Below are 13,720 nucleotides of genomic sequence, written 5' to 3'. Positions count from 1 at the left end.
TTCTGTGTCTGGCTCAGAGTAGGGGACCCAAAGGGACACTGCCCTGCCCGCACAGGAAGCTTCAAGTCCAGTGGGGGACACACACACAGAAGTTAACAGAGAACTGTTTGAAGTTGGAAAAAGTGCTCTGAAGGAAACCAGTGGAAGAGGGACAGAAACGTCAGGGGACACCAGGTGACATGGAGTAGTTTGGGAGGGCCCCTCAGAGACAGAGCAAGCTGAGATCTGAAGGACACGGGGGAGTCATCCTCACAAAGAGTGGGGAGCGGGGCCCAGGTCTGAAAGGCCCCAAGCAGAAAGGTGCTTCGTGTGCTCCCGGGTAGCTGCAGTAAGGAAATTTGGGCGGGGGTGGTGGTGGTGGTGGTGGTGGTGGTGTGACTTGCCCAAGGTAACTTGCCCTATAACACAGGGCCCCAGTCCCAGCCCAGGGCTTTGCCCACTACACCACCCTGCAGAGGCTGGGATCCCTACCACCTGCAGATGACAATCTGGGGTCAAGGGTCAGGGGACGCAGCCTCCTGGGGGGCAGGGCTCTAAGGATAATCCATGAGCTATGTCCAGGAGGCCTTCCCTAGGCCCACCCACCTCTGGCCTCCTCAGGCCTCTGACCTCCAACCGCCCACCTCGCTGCTCTGGCCGGGGCTACTCACCCCGCCCCCGCCTGGGGCGCTGCGCTGTATGGAGACTGGGACTGCAGGCTCCTTGTAGCCACCATAGGATTGCGCCGGCTGCTGCTGCTGGGGCTGCTGGTAAACTGGGAGATGGGAGGAGATGGGGCTCAGAAACTGTCTTGCCAAACTCAGGCCCTCCCAGAGCCCCCTCCCTTCCTCCACAAAGCCCATATCATGTATTTCCACCCCCACACCGTTGCTCAACCCCCACTTCTCAAGAGCTTATGTCTGTATGTGCTCATCTGCTGGTGCTGCGTATTCTACAGCAGGGGCTGTGTCTCCCCCATCACTCTGGGGGCCCAGCACAGGCCTGACCCCGGTGCTCACGGCCTCAGTGGGGATGGGACCCAAGGACTTGCGTATGTGTGTGTGTAAACGCGGCTTCCTCCCACCCTGTAGCTGGCCTGGCCTCAGGTCCTCTGCCCCCACAGGCCTCACACTCACCCGGGGCGCTGGTTGGGATGTGGTGAGGCGGCTGCTGCTGCTCCTGGGGCCGCCGGTAGCTGCTGCTGCCCTGGGAATCTCGGCGCTCAGGCTCCATGCTCTCACCCCCGCTGGGGCCCATCCGGCTCTTCTCAAACTCCTCATGGTATTTTATCTGCAGGGGCAGAAAGCACTCGGTGAAGGACTCACAGCAAACCAACCAAAGCTCCCTTCTGTTGCCACTCCAGATTGCAGATGGGAGAGACTCCTGGAGGGCTCCAGGCAGAGAGCCAGGTTCTCGTACTGCTCACCAGCAGTATGCCATTGGGCAAGCTACTTAACCTTGCCCAACCTCAGTTTCCACCTCTGTAAAATGGGACACTGGTGTCAACCTCAGGTGTTGCTGGAAGAGGCAATGAGATGACAAGGTAACAGGTCCATGTAAACTAAAGCACCAGACAGATGTGAGCGGTTATTTTTATGTGCCTGTGGCAGGGGCTGGGGTCTGCCCCCTCCCGCCCTCCTCAACAGCAGCAACAGCAGCAACTCCTGTTTACCAAGCACTTCCTAGGTGCCAGGCACTGTGCTGGGAGTTCCACATCCCGGCTCATTTTACCTGGTCAGCACCTATAGGGGGTATATTACAGCCCCCATTTCACAGACAAGAAGGAAACTAAGGCACTAACAAGCAAAGTGCGTTGCCCAAGATCAAGCAGACTGCAGAGGCTGTGCTCTAAATCGTTAGGCCCTGGGAAGAGGTTTCTGCCTCTTGTGGACGTGATCTCAAAGGCCAGAGCCCAGGGACGCTCTGCTGAGGACCCCAGCATCCCGGGACAAGAAATGCCAGACCCTCCCTGAAGGTGGGTCATTATCTTGGAGATGGGTTCCTCCTCTCGTCAGCTTTCGAAAATGGGCAAAAAGAGGCGTGGAGAAGCCCCAGTACCCAGCAAGGGCTGGCTGCTTTGAACGGATCAGGACCCTGGAGACCTTCTAGTATTGCATTTCTTAAAATCTGGTCTTCAGTTTATCTGCTTCCTACCCACTTGAGCTGCTTATGAGAATGCAGGTTCCAGGGCCTCCCATAGAATCTACAAAATCAGGGCTACGGTTCTGGAATATGCATTTTTATTTATTATTATTTTTTTTAATAATTCTTTTTTTTACTTATTTATTTTTTCCCCCAAAGCCCCAGTAGATGGTTGTATGTCATAGCTGCACATCCTTCTAGTTGCTGTACGTGGGACGCAGCCTCAGCATGGCCAGAGAAGCGGTGCATCGGTGCGCGCCAGGGATCTGAACCCGGGCCGCCAGCAGCGGAGCGCACGCACTTAACCGCTAAGCCACGGGGCTGGCCCTGGAATATGCATTTTTAAAAAGCTCCCCAGGTGAGTCCAAAGCAGACTCAAGAGCAGATGTTGGCAAACTGTGGTCCCAGGGCTCACAAGCCAAGAATGATTTCTACATTTTTTTAACGTTTGGGGGGAAAAAAATCAAGAGGAATTATATTTTGTGACACATGAAATTTCTATGAAATTTAAGTTTCCATGTCCAGAAATCAAGTTTTATTGGAACGCAGCCACACCCACTCGTTTACCTATTACCCATGGCTGCTTTCCTGTTCTAACTGCAGAGCTGAGCAGCTGCGACAGAGGCTCTGTGGCCCACGGAGCCTAAAATATGTCCTCTCCGGCCCTTTACAGAAAAAGTCTGCAGACCTCTGCTTGCCAAAATACTCTGCACACTCCTGTTGGTAAAATATGTTTTAGCACAATCCTCCCAAATTACATCTATTTTATAAATTACATACAAGTATCACTTTACACATATGGAATGTATACTGTAAAACTTACACAAAAAATATGAATTAAAAAAAGGCTGAGATGAAAAAGAACCAGAGCCAGGAGTTCTAAGGTTTCCCCCCGTGCTCTCGGTGGCACAGGGTGCCCGTACCCCACCTTGAAGACCCCTGGTGGGGTCTGTTCACTTTTCCGAGAGGAAACTGTTGGGGAGGGGAGCAACCAAGGAAAGGTGCTGAGGCCATGGTTTGGGTGTTCCGGGAGTGCTGGGCTGGCCGGGGGGTCAGCGGGGAGGAAGCGGGACAGAGTGACAGAGTGGCACCCCTCACCCTCAGTGGAAAGCAGGACACTGAGGGAAATGTCCCGTCTCAGGCAGGCCCAGGCCCTGCATTCTCTCGAGGCCACAGACCACCTGCCTGGAAGCTGGTTCTCACTTCCTGTTCACCAGGATCCTGCCCTGCGAGTCTCCCAGTGGAAAACGGGGTGGGAACAGGGGATCAGGGACAGGAGAGGGCAAAGCCCGTCCTGTTTCCTGGAGCAGAAGGCACCAGCGAGCCTGTGCCCTGGAAGCCCCTGGCCCAGGTCTGACCACAGCTGTCCCAGCCAAGGCAAGACCCTTGGGCCATCCACTCCCACTTTCTCTGCTGCCTTCTCTCCTGCTCCTGGGCGTTCACCTTGCCAGGAGGGCAAGAAGTCACACAAGGCTGGGCAGGGCTTACACGTTAGTAGCTGGGCTAAAGGTCTACAGGCGCGGCCTCTGCTGGCTGGATGACAGTTACTCCCTGCAGCCGGGGCTGGGAGGACAGGCAGGGCAGCAGCAAAGCCCAGGACGGGTCCAGGCTGGAGGCAGAGAGCGCCTTACTTGGGCGTTTGGGTCAGGACCAGCCCCTCCTCTCCCTGCTCATTCCCTTCAAGCCCAAGCAGCAACCCACGCCCAAATGGTGAAGTAGGCTGAGCCTATTCCTGAGGGGCAGCAGCCAGCCCTGGGCAGCCTGAAACACCCTTGGTCCCCTCAACTCCCACCCGGAAGGGCACCCAGGGGTGAAGTCCTCAGACACAGGGCCAGGGCCCTGCTCTCTGATTTCTAAGACAAGGGTGTGAAGTCATTCTCTCTCAGTGACCCCCATCCCCTGGTGGGTGGGGGAGGACAAGGAGAGGGGACATCTCTCCTGAGGCTCTAAGCTCACAAAGCAACTGCCCTTCGACTTCTGTCCTGGGGGTGGGCAAGGTCAGCTTCCTATGTTTACTTTCTGTTAATGAAAAGAGGCCTGACCCGGGAGCCGGTGACCGGGGAGGGAAAGCACATATGTGGAGGACGGGGCCTGTACTGGGGGCCCAGCTACCCTGGGTGACAGCCCTCTTCTCTGGGTGTGACTCTATCTGCATCAGTGACAGGGTGACCGAGAGCCCTGGGGAAGAGGGCATGTCTGGGTCCCAGGGTGCCATCTTCTATCCGTGTCCTACAGACTCAATCTCACCACGGGCAGCAGCGTCCCTCCCGTGCCTCGTCCCCGGGAGATCATGAGCCCTTCACTTACTCTTGTGACCCTGGGAGAGCCCTTTCCCTTCTGTGCCTCAGTTTCCTCATCTGTAAACAAGGCCAAGGTACCATCCGCTCCCAGGTGGCCCTGGGGCTCCTGACCAGCTCCAGGAACCTAACCAAACTAGAGCTGAAAGCAAGTACGGACATGCCACCACACGTGGATAAATATTTAAAATCAGGGCCTGGTGACCCGGGTGGATGGAGCAGCAGCTGCCTGAACACAAAAGAACCCTCCTCACCACCCATGCAGGTACCACCTGTTATTATTCATAATCTTCACGTTTGCTCAACTCTTCACACTAAGTTCATAAAAGCTCTATGCACATTATCTCCCTCGGCCCTGACGATAATCACCCTAAAACATAAGTTGGACAGGTACATTTTAATTCCCAATTACAGAAGAGGAAAACGAGGCTCAGAAGCAAAATGATTCCCCGAGGCAGAGCTTCCATTACTCAACAAGGGCCGAGGCTGGTCACACGAGGACAAAGTCACAGCTAGACAGCCTTTTCCTGAGGGCAGGCGTGGAGCAGGGTGACCACGTTCCTAGCCCCAGTTCACGTCTTCTGTTCTGGATAAACATCAACAGCACCCCTTTCACTCTCCAATAGGCACATTAAAGGGTGTTAGCACATCCGAAAGGGAAAGAAACATTTTAGACTCCAAGGGCCCAGCTGATCCCTGCTCCAAGCTCAACACAGTCTGATCTTCTAAGCGCCCTGAAGGGGGTCACCACAGCCCAGAAACGTTGGCAGAGCCCCAGCTTACGAACTGTCCTGGGCCCCTGGGGAAGGACATCATGCTCTGTGCCCACAAGATCCAAGTGCATGTGGGTTGAGGGGCCCAGGCCTAAGGACCCTCCCCACACACCCAGGCCCCTGCTAGCCAGGACTCCAGGTCCATTCCAAAGCTAAAGAAAACACATCTCCACTAGCCGATGTTCTGTTTTCTGAACCCCCTTCTCCTGATTGTGGTGGAAAATAGCAGTCTGACTCTCCACACGATGCTCTCACATGATTCCACATCACGGCTAAGGAGGGAACATCAGGCTTTGAATGGAATAATCAACTCACTAGCCAGAGTCTACTTTTTATAACAATGTGTCCCATTTGCTGAGGGCCTACTTTGTGCCCTGACAGGCATTACTCATTTCCTTTCCTCAGCCAGCCCAAGAGCAGTGTATCACCATCATCCCCCTTTTATAGATGGGGAAACCAAGGCTCAAGGGGTGGGTAAGTGGTGGTTAGGCAGAATCCAGTCCTAACATCAGATCCTTAGTCCTCAACCACCATGCAATACTGCTCCTTATTAGAGACTAACAATATTTTGTTTTTAAAACAAATGTAAATCTGTGCTCAACTTCATTAGTTATCAGAGAAATGCAAGTTAAAACCACAATGAGATGCCATGATACACAATCAAAAATGGCTAAGATGAACAAGTCTAAGGATGTAGAGCCAGGGGAACTCTCATCACTGCTGGCAGGAGGGTAAACCAGTACAGCCATTTGGAAAATAGTTCAGCATTATCTGGTAAGGTTGAAGGAACATACACTCTGAGACCCAGCAATTCCACTCCATGTTAATACAAGGAAGTATGTATGAGGTTGTCCAGAGCACGTGGAAGCAATCCAAATGTCCCTCAACACCAGAATCAATGAAATGAGGTATAAGCATTAAGTGGAATACTATACAGCAATGAAAAAGAATGAACATGCAAACGTGTAGATGAATCTTTAAACCCAATGCTGCCCAAAGGGAGCAAGACACAAAAGAATACATACTATATGTTCAAAATCAGGAAAAACAACTATAGTGTTTAGAAATGCATAGTTACATAATAAAACTATAAAGAAAAGAATAGCACAAGGTTTCAAAAATTAAACTTCAGGGCTGTCCAACAAGCCTGCCTACAGGCCATTTGACTCTGAGGACGGAATTTTGTTTGGCTTCACCATTTACTACTGATTAGGCCCGCACTCTAAAGACTGAAGCTAACTTCAGAAATACAAGCTAATTATTTCTGACTGTTAGAAATACGAAGGATTTCTGCCTGTAGCAAGCATATCTCAAAAGTTTACGGTTATGGTCCTGTAGGACATTAACCAGTTCTACAGCCCATGGCAGGACATTACCCAGTTCTGTATCTAACTGTATCCAGCACTTTCTTTCACTGACTAGGCATCATCTCTGCCTGTCATATCCTCCAGCTGGTTCCTGATAATTAAGTTAAATACATGATAGGTGCTCACTACATGAGAGTTATGTTTTTAACACTTCGAAGACTATTTTGACTGCAGTGCGGTAATGTTCTATTTCTTGACTTGCATGGTGAGTACACAGGTGTTCACTCTATGTGTTACTGCGTGTTATGTTTCACAGAAGAAGTTAAAAGACACAAAATTATATACAGAAAATCAATATATAAGTAAATACGTAGGTAAATAAAAGCAGAGCTTCTCTACTTGAAAGCAGCAGCTCCTATAAGGTGGCCTTAGCAATTCAAGTTTCTCAGCCATTGGAGCTCGTGACCGAAGGCCAGGATTCCTGAAGGATCAACTTCACCCCATAGCATGCGGCCCTGGCTTCTCACCCCTTTAGATGCCTTTAATGAAGACACAATTACTCACCACAGATGTAGATGTTACAAGTATCTTGCCTCATAATTTTCCACACATTCTCAGAACTAGACAATGGCCAAACTTCAGCCAAACTTTACTCCATGTCCCTCCTTCAGCCACAATGTAGAAGGCAGACAGACTTGCCTTTAAAGTAATAATAATGGACAGTATTTATCAAATGCCAAGCACTTGACATTTTCCTCGAAACCACCTTTTAAGGTAGGGCCCAGGGCCCTCATTTTTACAGATGAGGAAACCGGGGCTCAGCGAGGCCCACCCGATTGCTGCACGACGGAAGCTGGGATTCCTGCTCTCACTGGCTCTCCCCACCTCACCATCTCGCCTCTCACCAGGACTGAAGACAGTCCGCACACATCCAAAGCATTTAAACACCACTCAGGGAGCCCAGACACTTGTTTTTAAAATGCTTTTGCTGGTGAACCCCCTAGTCTGCAGCATCTTTCTCCAGGGAGGCAAATCTTCATCTCTCTGCAGGATGGTCTGACCTCTGGAAATAGCTAGGAGCCATTTGGTGCTAACCTGGGAAGTGAGTGACAAGCTACATACAGGAATACTATTTTGGATACAAAACAAAAGGTGGGGCTCTAAACACTATCTTTCCCAAAACTCTTGTGGAGATGGGACAACTTAATGGCTCTAAGTGTGGTTTAAAGTTCCCTTGGGGTTCTGGGATGCGGCCAGGCCTGGCGCCTGTGACTCAGGCCTTGGTGAAGCTTTTTCAGACTCTTAGGTGATGGTTCTCAGACTTCCGTGAGCACCACAACAACACAGAGAATGTTTAAAATGCTGGTTCCTGGGCCACATTCCCAGAGATGCTGCCTCAGGCGGCCTGGGGACCAGGCCTATGAGTCTGCATTTTCAATAAACTTTCCCAAGTGATTCTAGTCCAGTTGTTTGGAGGCCCACGTTCGACAGACTAACAGCACTCACTAAAACCGAGTCTTCCAGCTTTGTGGTCACACCTCACAGGTCCCAGCTAGAGCTGCAAAAGCAGAACCAGGTCAGATTCAAGTCACCTCCCCCACCTAGGAGCAGAAGACAATCAGCTAATTGCAGCCCTGCGGTTAATGATAAGATGGCTATCTCCCGAGGTGTGGATGTCTTGGCCACACTGAGTTCTGTTACCAGGGCTCCTCAGACAACACCTCCAATAATGAGGGGGTGGGGGAGGGAGGAAGAGTAGGTGCAACAGGCTGGATGTGGAGTATTCTGGAAGCCTTCCAGAAAGGGAGGCAGCAATGACTGGGCTTGCTTGTTTCCTCCCCTGTAAAACCCACAGGCTGGAAGCAATGAGTGAATGTGTGTGGGGGTTGAGGTTGTAGACGGGGAGCAAGCGTCAACGATAAAAGACAAGAGGCCTCGTGGTGAAAAGCCACAGAGGCTGAAGAGTCAAGATGCCAGCTCTGTGGGCCACCCCAGGTTTTCCCCATCACCCACGGCTTTGGCCCCCTCCCACTTTCCTGCAGTCACCGACTCTCAGGTCCTCTAGGACACAGACCTCCTTTACCCCTTCTTCACCCTTCAGAGGTCTGGGCAACAGGAGGGAAGCTCTAGGGGTGAGGCCAGGCCCAGACTGATGGAGAAGCAACTGAGACGGCCCGGGAGAGAATTAGAGCCCTTGGAGGCATACCCTCCTGGCCCAAGGGAAGCACTCCATTTCCTCAAGCCACGAATTTCAAACTGCAGGTCAACAACCTAGTTGTGAAACCCATCTAGCTGCGTCTGCAACCAGCATCTTTACAAAATAAAACAGAACAGAGAATATCTGAATGACCTCCAAGCAGTAAGGACTCTTTCATGAAAGTTTTGATCGGTTCTGTTTTCTCGCTAAATAAATAAGCATGCCTGTTTGGTGGGTCATGGTGTAAAATGTATTTCATGCTGTAGGTTGCAGTCAAAGTGTGAAAGCCACAGTCTTGGGCATGGCTCGTTCTGCTGGCCTGGGCCCTGGCTCATGAAGTCCAACTGAGCCACTGCTGGAACCCACTCTAAGCACAGCCCCCAGCCAACCTCCAGAAGGGCTGTCCTACCAAGGAGGCTGGGTGGAGGGATGGGGAGGGATGTGGAGCCTGGGGGGTTGTATCCTGAGTGGGCTACCTGAAACCTAGGCCCTCTCCCAGCCTCTATCCCCAGTCCCTCACTCAGAGGAACACTGGGCAACTCGCCAACCCCTTCTTGTTACAGACATGAAGACTGCTTGCCTAGTCCTTCAATTGTAGGACCTCCCAGCCCAGGCTGGCTGGGCACACCTTGCCGCTCTGTGCCCAGGACCCCGTACCCGGTCTGTGGCCCATATCCTGTGCTTGTGGCTCACAGCAGCGCCCTGCCCCCACATGCCCAAAGTCCTCTAGGCAGCCTCCCCACAAGCCCAGAGCCACACAGGCTGCTGGTCTGTGGCTCTGCCAAGCAGGAAATCGAGGCCTGTTCCCTGGCCACAGGTGCCATGGGGCCCGTCGATCCACCGCCCACTCTCCACACCCAGCCCTGCCAAAGCCAGACACTGCTGACCAACCCGGGCCCAGGACGGCCTAGGTCAGGGGGTGCGGGGCCAACAGGCAAAGCCAGCTGGGGTTTTTACACAGGAAGGAAGAGTAAGCCGAGGTGGGGGAGGAGGCTGAGGGAGGGCGGAAATGACTGCAAGTCAGCACCCAGAGGCAGACAAGGGGGAGGCTGGCCCCTCCCCACCCCTGCTACCCAGTTTTGACCTTTGTGCTCAGACAAAACAGCCAGTCTGGACCCTAACACCCACCATAACCAGGAAAAAAAAAACTTTAGAGAGAGTGGGGGGTAATTTACCACATAAGGCCCTCCCTGCACCCCCCCAAAAAGTACAGTCCTTTCAAGGTGGAAATGCCATGTGGGCAGAGGGTGGCAAAGGGGGAGTTTGAGGGTGCACAGAGAAAAGGCATCTGGGAACCCCAAATCCTTCCCTTCCCTCTGCTCAAGCAGCCGCCAGCCAGGCCCGCCCAGGAGAGCAGGGGGCGCAGAGAACTGGCCTCATTCATGTCTGCCAGACTGGCAGGGAGGGGACAGGAAGGGAGGGCAGCGGTCAGCACGGGAACCACGGGGAGCAGGGGAGCTTACGTTACTGATCTGGTCCTGGGTCTTCTTGATTCTCTGGAGTTCAGGTGTATCTGCCACCACGCTGAAGCCTTTGCCCTTGTTCTTCTCAAACTCCTCCTTGTAGCGCACCTGGAGGACCAAGGGGCGAGGGACTGGAGTCAAGCCAAGGGGAGCAGAGAGGGCCCCAGCCCGTGGCCACCTCTGAGGTAGCAACCAGCCAGGAGAGAGATGCTGACGCGGAATCCACCCCACCCCCCAACTCAAAGCAGAAGCCTTGGTCAAAAAGTGTTACACAATAATAATAACCTGTTAGTATGCATCCAGTGCATTCTGAGTGGCAGGCACGTGCCAAATGCTTTACATGAACTATTGCATGTGAGGCTTACTATAGACTATTATTAGCTCCATTTTACAGATAAGGCCACTGAGCCACAGAGGGGCAAAGTCTCATGCTCAAGGTCACATAGCTTTGCAGCCAAAGTCCAGAGCCACCAGGATGCAAACCCTTGTCTGCCTGACTCCTGACCCCTCAACACTGGCCCATCCTGCCTGAAAGCTATAGGAAGAAGGTTCTTTCCAGAGCTCCAAAGACCGCCCCAGCCCTCACCCTAGCCAGGAAGTGGCCCTACCCGCCGAGAGCCCGGGGGAGTTTTCAACTGACCAGCTGAGTGAGGGATGTGCCAAGGGACAAAGTTGGCATCCAGAAAGGAGGGCGGTGAGACAGCCATTCGGAAGACTCAATCAATGAGCCTTTGACAGGCCCCGGCGGCTGCCTGGAGCCTGCCAGGCCGGCTTCTGAGGTCAACGCCACAGGAGGGGATGAAATTGGTGGGAGACAGACAGCACTTCAGAACAGGGGTCCAAGCTCCGGGGAAAAGCCCTGCCACCTCACCACTGCCGTCCTCTCCTGAGAACTCCACAGAAACTCCAGCACTAGAGAGACTCAAGTCAGATATCAGAAAGGACTTCCCGAACACGAAAGGGATTGAAATATGAGGAATATCTTGTCCTCCTCTGGGGGTTTTGAAGAACAGAATGGAGGCTGGAAATGCCCATGAGACAGAGAAACGTTCCTTGGCTTCCACAGTCTTCACTGTCCACCTCGGCAGCCAGCTGTTCCAAACCCCACCAGCTGCCTGGATTCCCTCCATGGGGGCTGCACTGTTGTGGAAGCAGGTCAGCCCAGGACATGAGGCCCGGGACCTTGGGAATTTCCAGGATGACAAGCCCAGGCAGCTCCCAGGCCTAGAGTCATCTGGCCGCAGCGCTGAGCTGCACTCTGACCAGACCGACCACACACACATATGCAGCCATGGCCATACCTGTCAGTTCCTCTGCACATCCCCCAGGGGTCAGGGGTCCTTGTTCGTCCCCTGGAGCCCCAGCTCACCCATCCATGGGGTTCTTCTTCCTAAAAGGTTTCAGAACCTCCTTTGTTCTGATCCAGACTAAAAACGAAAGCCTAGATGTGCCAATTCCCACCAGACCGGAAGTTAATGCAGTGGATACAGGTTCCAACCCATCCAGAGGGCCCAGAACTGCCTAGCATCAGCTCTTCTGGGAAGGCCTGGGCCAGAAGGCAACGATTAGTGTTGGGGGGGAACCCTCTGGGAAAGGGGCATCAGGGAAGGTAAGGCACTTAGAGTCAAAAAGACGTTGCTCCAGATGCAGAAGCCCCAAATCGAAAACCTCCAGCCTAGGTTTCCTCACCTGTAAAAGCGCAGTTATAAGAATCAGTTAAAATATGGGGAGGGGACTTCCTATCGCCAAGCATGGGCAAAGAGCAGGGGGAGCTGATAACCCAGGCTCAATCTCCCACTTGCTAAGTGATCTTAGGCAAATGACCTAACCTCTCGGGCCTCAGTTTCCACATCTGTAAAATGGGGATCATAATACCCATTCTAGTCAGCGGTGCAGATTTCAGTGGCTCTAAAGCAGCCCATGGCAGGGCTCAGTATGTCCCGATAAGGTAAGTGTGAAAGCGCTCTGCCAACCTTAAAATGCTGAAGAAACACCAGTCCCCAATCCTCCCTCTACTTCTTGGCCTCCAGGTCAGGCCCCTAATCCAGGGTAATAATCGCCATGGCGACACTGCAGTGACATCAGCTGGTTCCCAGGCTTAGGAACTGCCTCTCCCTCCCTGCTGGGGAAGGATAATTCATGTCACTCCTGGCACAGCGGGCCCAGAGAGGGCGGAGCTGGGTGGAGTGGTGCCCAGAAAGGACTGCGGCCTGGGCTCGGCACCACTTCGCTGTGTGTCCCTAGGCAAGTCAGTCCACCTCTCTGAGTCTTCTGAGCAGGGCTGGCGAGCTGATGTCTAAAAGCCCTCCCAGCTCTGGAGTTTGCGACCATTTTTAAGCACCAGCAGGCCCTGACTATGGAGAATCGAGGTGGGGAAGACTCTCTAAGAGGCTGTTTGGTGCTGGAGCGGGTGGCAGAGGTAAAGGGTGGGGAGCCTGGAGCCCCTCCATCAGGAGTCCCTTGTCACCCAAGCAGGAGTATTGACTCGCATCTGAGATAGCCCACGGGGACGTGACAGGGGTCTCTGAGGAGGGAAGGGACCTGCCCAAGGCCACGCAACCCAGCTGTTGGCAGGGTCAGAGCTGTGGCCGGAGGACTCGTGCCTGGGAGCCGCCTGGGCCTCCCATCCTGGAAAAGCCCCAGGCAGGGCCAGGACTGATGCCTGAGGCTCCTCAGGCCCAACCACCACCACCAACGAAGCTCTAACTTTTTATATGTAGATTTATGAATTATTCCCCCTGGACCTAGCTTGTTCATCACGCATCCCAGGAGATAGCAGGTACAAATAAGTGTTTCTTGGGTGAATGATGAATGAACTGAATAGACACAAAATCTCCAAACAAACAGGCAGCATAATTTGGAAAATAACTGCCCTGCTGACCCAACAGAAGAGGAAAGGTCACGACTTTAAAAACATATATATATATTGAAAAAAAATACTATGCCAACAATTTCCACTTATCATGTGCCTACTATGTGCTGAGCCCACATACTACGTAACCCACCCCTTCTAACAAAAAGGAAATCCGTTTTAAAATTGGACACACAGATGGGGAGGAGAGCTAACGAAAAAGGTCCGTTCTGGAAGCAATCATCAAAAGGTCTACTCCTCAGCTGCATCACGCCCAAGTTCCATTTCCTCTCCTTTCCAGAAGAACAGCAATAGTGAACATTTACTGAGTGCTAACTCTAAGCCAGGAAATGTTCTAAACGCCTAATATATACTAACATCCTCACAACCTTTTGTGACCCCCATTTTACAGATGAAGCACTAAGGCTCAGAGAGGTTAAATAACTTGCCCATGGTCACACAGCTAGTGGTGGCAGACCCAGGATTTGACCTTCAGCCGGCTCAGACAAGAGTGACACAGGTATGCTGCCTGCCTTGCTGGTCACAGGCTCCAAGCCTGGAGAGTGGGAACCCTGCCCCGGGGCACGGCATGGGCTCTGCTACAGTCCTATCCCCTGTGGCACTTGCCACACTGTGCTGGGACAGCTCGGCACCATGGAGGTACGACGATGAGGGAGAAAATGACATAGACTCTCTCCTTGCACTTCTGCC

The 13,720-nt window shown here is 52.8% G+C and overlaps 1 protein-coding gene across 1 annotated transcript in view; it reads right to left on the bottom strand.

Annotated features, from left to right (window-relative positions):
- LASP1 (LIM and SH3 protein 1) overlaps nt 1-13,720 on the bottom strand; it is a 38,880-nt gene that overhangs the window by 5,037 nt on the left and 20,123 nt on the right. The window contains exons 4-6 of the mRNA XM_058560822.1: nt 10,159-10,266; nt 1,116-1,269; nt 651-754 (exon numbers count right to left, since the gene is read on the bottom strand). Coding sequence (XP_058416805.1) covers nt 651-754; nt 1,116-1,269; nt 10,159-10,266 — 366 coding nt within the window. The remainder of the gene's footprint in view (nt 1-650; nt 755-1,115; nt 1,270-10,158; nt 10,267-13,720) is intronic.

The sequence above is a fragment of the Diceros bicornis genome, chromosome 18, assembly GCF_020826845.1.
Source record: "Diceros bicornis minor isolate mBicDic1 chromosome 18, mDicBic1.mat.cur, whole genome shotgun sequence".
Classification (NCBI taxonomy): domain Eukaryota; kingdom Metazoa; phylum Chordata; class Mammalia; order Perissodactyla; family Rhinocerotidae; genus Diceros; species Diceros bicornis.
This window is presented reverse-complemented; position numbering and strand designations above follow the sequence as displayed.